The sequence below is a fragment of the Charadrius vociferus genome, unplaced genomic scaffold (assembly GCF_000708025.1).
Source record: "Charadrius vociferus isolate BGI_N301 unplaced genomic scaffold, ASM70802v2 scaffold1355, whole genome shotgun sequence".
NCBI lineage: Eukaryota > Metazoa > Chordata > Aves > Charadriiformes > Charadriidae > Charadrius > Charadrius vociferus.
In genome coordinates this window covers 18,149-23,057 of record NW_009648478.1, presented here as the reverse complement: position 1 = coordinate 23,057, position 4,909 = coordinate 18,149, and the positions used below count along the sequence as shown (strand labels likewise).

The window sequence follows — 4,909 nt, the reverse complement described above, 5'->3', positions numbered from 1 at the left end:
TGCCAGGGAAAAAAAAAAAAAGGCTGAGGAGGTGAGGCAGATGGGCAGATGTCACCGGCAGAGCATCACCCCACAGGAGTCAGCCCCAGCTCTCCTTTGGGTGGTCTGGCTGGAGAAAAGCTCTCAGTGAGCTCAGAAAAAGGGTGTTCATGGGATGGAGGTGGCTGTTGTGCCAGCTGTGGGGCTGGCTGCCTTCCTGGCATGCCGCCGGGCTGCCCCGCTCGGGGAGGTGCCGGCTGTGCTCGTCGCCACCCTGCCGGCTCACCACGGGGGACCACGGGTGCTCAGTGGGGCCAAACAGGGTGTCAGCTCCTCGCCGCCCCCACGGTCTCCCTGCTTGGCCGATGTCCCCTGGGGCATTCCCGACGCTGGAGCACGAGGCCGGACAGGGTCAGGCGCTGCAGCCGGCCAGGCCGGCTCCACGCTCCTGTGAATAAGCAGGAGACATTATCCCCCAGGTCAGTGCATGCCTCCCTATGTCTTGGTGCAGGGGGCTGCTCCCCGCAGCGAGGTCTCATCACCACCCATCCGAGGTTTGTCTTCCCCGCAGCCCCCCTCTGCGGGGAGCAGGGCCGGGAGCTGCTGAGGCAGCGTTCCCTGGGTTGGTGCATGCCTCCCTGCATCTTGATGCATGGGACTGCTCCCTGTGGCAAGGTCTCATTGCCACTCATCTCTTTGCATCTGGGGTTTTAATTCCCCGCACACACACACACCCATCAGGGAGTGAGGCCAGGAGCTGCTGAGGCAGCATTTCCCAGCGGTGGTGATAGAGCAGGCAGGGGGCCTTTACCAAATGGAAAGAGCGTGGGGTTGGGCATCAAGGGGCTGGCGGGGGCTAGGGCTACTGCTCCTGGCTGGCTCCAGGCTCCTGGCTGGGGGGCAGGGGGCTGAGCTCAGCTTCGGGCTGCCCTATTGCACAGGGCTGGGGGTGTCCCCACAGAAGAGTCTCCTGGCTTGCTCCACTGCCTCTGTAAACAGGAAATTCACAAGCAGCTCCAATCTCCTTTTTGGGAGCAAAGCCTCACAGGGCATTCCTCCCCATTTACTCACTGCTGTGCAAACCCCAAATACCATCCCTGTGATGGTGCAGCTGCTCCAGCCACCCTACTCTGGCAAATGTGCCTCGTCCCTCTCCAAGGTGGGAACCGGAGGTGTGAGGATGCGGTGGAGGGGTTGCACATGCTGGGCTCCGGTTGCATGGCTGGGAGGAGCCAGCATCAAACAGTGTGCTAGGGATGGAGAGAGTCCCATTGTCCCTATAGAAAGGTGATGCAATGCATGCCCCATCCAGGCTTGTTGCATAGTGCCAAGGGGTGTTCTGGATAGTGAATGCAAAAGTAACTGCCAAAAATGCTTTTTATATATGGAGATATATATATATGTCACAAGGAGTGACTGAGGGGTTTCTGCTCCCCCAGGCTGAGGCTGAAGTGGCTTTTCTTAACCCCCGCCGTATCCAACTAGTGGAGGAGGAGCTGGACCGAGCCCAGGAGCGCCTGGCCACTGCCCTGCAGAAGCTGGAGGAGGCTGAGAAGGCGGCTGATGAGAGTGAGAGGTGTGATGGGGAGGGACAGTGAGGGTGGTGTTGGGTCACCCTTGATTGCAGGCAGCCCCCTTTTTTTCACAGTGGGGTTTGAGGATCCCCCTGAAGTGATCTTATGGGGTTTGCATTGTTTTTCCTGCAGACCCCGAATGGAAAGAGCAAAGCCACAACGCAGAGAAGTCACATAGATATGGGCATTCTTGGCATGCTTTGAAATTTCTAGGGCACCCATAAAATCCTGAAAAATTTGATTTGGTGCTTATACAAATATCAGTCTGTAACCGAAGCCAGAGGGTGCTCGGAGCCTGTTTTCTGCCCCAGAGCAGCCTCCTCTGCTCGAGAGCTGAGCAATGGCCCAGGGGGGGACTTCTGCACCTGGGAACTGCAGTTGACCTTTGAGAACGAATCAGCCTCATTCAAAAAAAAGTCCTGCAGAGTGTGTTTCCCCATCCTCGTGGCAAGCAGGTTTATCGGGCAGGAGCTGTGCAGGTGAGGGCACTCAGGTTGTATGGGAATGCCCAGACACGTCACAGCATTCCTGACAGTTACATGAGCTCTTCCTTCCATTGGCAAAGACCAGTTTGAGCAACAGCATCTGAGCAAGAGGAGAAGTCTGCAGGAGTCCCCGCTGTGGGGGTTCGTGGGGGTTTGGTGACCCCCCGCTTGTGAGCATTACACCTGAATGGGAAAAGGCTTTGCCACAGGATGTTTTCTAGCATTTCCTAAAGGTTGCTGGCCTGTCAGGCTGCTTTTGTGGAGGTTGTGGCCAGTTCATTCTGGGCTGCACACGTTTTTACCCCCTCAGACAATAGGTTCAGGACCTGCCTGGTTGAGAGGCACCATGGCCACATCTTGCTCTGGGACACGGCCCTGGGGTGGCCTTGGGGTCAGCTCTGCTGCTTTAATTGTGTGCAGGAGCATCCTTGGGGTATCGCTGGTGTGACCCTACAGCATGAGGTGGCCAGCGAGTGCAGGTGTCCCAAGTCTCCAGAGCTGTAGGGACGGCATGCAGAAAGTGCAGGTGCCACCTTGACCCACAGCAGTAACATCTTCTCGTTTGGGCTTTCCTCAGAGGCATGAAGGTCATCGAAAACAGGGCCATGAAGGATGAGGAGAAGATGGAGCTCCAGGAAATGCAGCTGAAGGAGGCAAAGCACATAGCGGAGGAGGCTGACCGCAAATACGAGGAGGTGTGTGCCCCTTTCTCCCAGTCCTCACCCTGCAGCACCACCCAGGGCCACCTCCTTGCAACCTTGTGCCCCCCAGCTGGGGCAAGCACAGGGCTGACCGTGCCTCTTGCTGCCGTCAACAGGTCGCCCGCAAGCTGGTTGTCCTTGAGGGAGAGCTGGAGCGCTCAGAGGAGAGGGCAGAGGTGGCGGAGAGGTGAGAGGGGCTCCTAGCGGGCAGCATGTGGAGGTCCCACACGGCCCTTGCCCTGAGTCCTGGGCAGCTGGGGGCGGCTGTGTGTCCGTGTGGGGATGGGGATGTCCTTCCCCAGGAACAGCAGGGTCTGCTGTTCAGGGTGGTCCCTGTGCTTGCAGGCTGGGGGCAGGGGGATGCCAGCCTGCTGGCAGCACATCCTTGACCCTGTTCTCTGCTGTCCCCTTGCCGGGGTGCCCCTCTTCCACCCCAGCCGAGTGAGACAGTTGGAAGAAGAGCTCCGGACCATGGACCAGACTCTCAAATCCCTCATTGCCTCAGAGGAAGAGGTACTGGGGCAAGGGTGCGGGGCGACACGCAGCAGCCCCCCTTTCTCTGTCGCTGTCTCTCAAACCGTGCGAGCCACCTCTCTCCTCTCTGCACCACTGCCTCTGCCACTGACCTCCCCTCGCCTCCCTCTCTGGTGGGTGCAGGCTGGACATGCTCCTCCATTCCTCTGTGCTTGCTCTCCTTGGCAGGGCTGGTGGGAGCCCATCCAGCAGTGATGCATGGGGTGTCCATGTGAGGAGGCACAAGGAACGGAGGAACGGATGCATCCTGGCAGCTTCCACTCGTAGGGGCTCTGCTCCTTCTCCGCCTGCGCTGCCTGAGTTTTCTCCTCTCTCAACTTGTTCTCTCTCTTTCTTTCCTCCTTCCCAATGCCTGCTCTTTCTGCTCCCCTCTTTCACCTGCCCCTTGACCCTACTCCCCTTCCTGGCGGCCCCTGCTTGGGATGTAGTAAATGTGGTGACCTAGAGGAAGAGCTGAAAATTGTCACCAACAACTTGAAGTCCCTGGAGGCCCAGGCTGACAAGGTAGGACCTGGCAGGGCTGCTGGGGCTGGGCAGAGCGCGCAGGGTCTGGGGGTGCTGCGGTCCCCCACTGGGGTGAAGGATGGCCAGAGGTGTCCTGTGGGGCTCATGGGTGCCCGTCTCTGTCTCTGCAGTATTCCACCAAGGAGGACAAGTACGAGGAGGAAATCAAGCTTCTAGGGGAAAAACTGAAGGAGGTAAGAGGTGTGGGGCCAGGAACCCCAAGAGAGGGGCTGGCACGAGTTTGCCATCCCATGTGGGTTTTGACCCTGTAACACATGCCCATGTCCTCTCACCCTTCACCAAATTGCAGCCCTGCAGCATGGCGGGGGGCTGGGGCTGGGATGCCCCCATGGGGTCCTACTACCCCAGAGATAATCCCTGTCCCATCTGGAGGGCTGATGTTTGCATCCCCAGGGAGCACAGCCCCACTGGGGTGCATCCTGCAGCCCCATGCTGCTCTCTGCTCACCTCCGCCCCACATAGTGTCCTGCTCCCAGGACACGTGCTCATGCCTTGCACACACCAACTTCAAGCCATGTCTGATTTGGGGTCATCCATCTAGTGTTGGTTGCATGCGCAACCTGTGAAGCATGCGGGCTTCCATTGACACCTCTGCTTTTGGTGGTCAGGACAGATTGGGATAAACGGGAAGCCCAACATGGAGGCACTTTGTCCAGCTGCCTCCTTCGAGGGCAAGCTCTCATCCCTGCTGTTGGTTTAGGGTGTGTGGGTCCATGGGGACTTTGTCCCTTGCCTTTCCTAGAGGAGGGCTCATGGAGAGGATATGGGAGATGCAGATGGGGCAGATTTGGGGTGTGGGGCAGCCTGCACTGTCCCCATTGTGCCCTGCAGCTCACCGTCCCCCCCCTGCACTCCCACAGGCTGAGACCCGGGCGGAGTTTGCGGAGCGGTCTGTAGCGAAGCTGGAGAAAACCATTGATGATCTAGAAGGTAAAATGTCCTCACCAGCTCCGTGTCCCTCTTTCCCAGGGAGCACTGGCTAGGATGTGCCCTTGGTGGGGCTGGACAGGACTTGGCCGGGGTGAGGGGGTGAGCAGGTGTCCTGGGATGGTGGAGGCTGGATGCTGTGATGTCCGGTGTGGGGGTGCAGAGCTGCTGGGGTCTGTGGCTC

At 58.9% G+C, this 4,909-nt stretch overlaps 1 protein-coding gene across 1 annotated transcript in view; it reads left to right on the top strand.

Moving 5' to 3' along the window:
* LOC104287025 (tropomyosin beta chain-like) overlaps positions 1-4,909 on the top strand; it is a gene marked incomplete at its 5' end in the record, with an annotated part of 13,815 nt that overhangs the window by 5,855 nt on the left and 3,051 nt on the right. The window contains 6 exons of the mRNA XM_009885676.1: positions 1,419-1,555; positions 2,616-2,733; positions 2,856-2,926; positions 3,177-3,252; positions 3,909-3,971; positions 4,659-4,728. Coding sequence (XP_009883978.1) covers positions 1,419-1,555; positions 2,616-2,733; positions 2,856-2,926; positions 3,177-3,252; positions 3,909-3,971; positions 4,659-4,728 — 535 coding nt within the window. The remainder of the gene's footprint in view (positions 1-1,418; positions 1,556-2,615; positions 2,734-2,855; positions 2,927-3,176; positions 3,253-3,908; positions 3,972-4,658; positions 4,729-4,909) is intronic.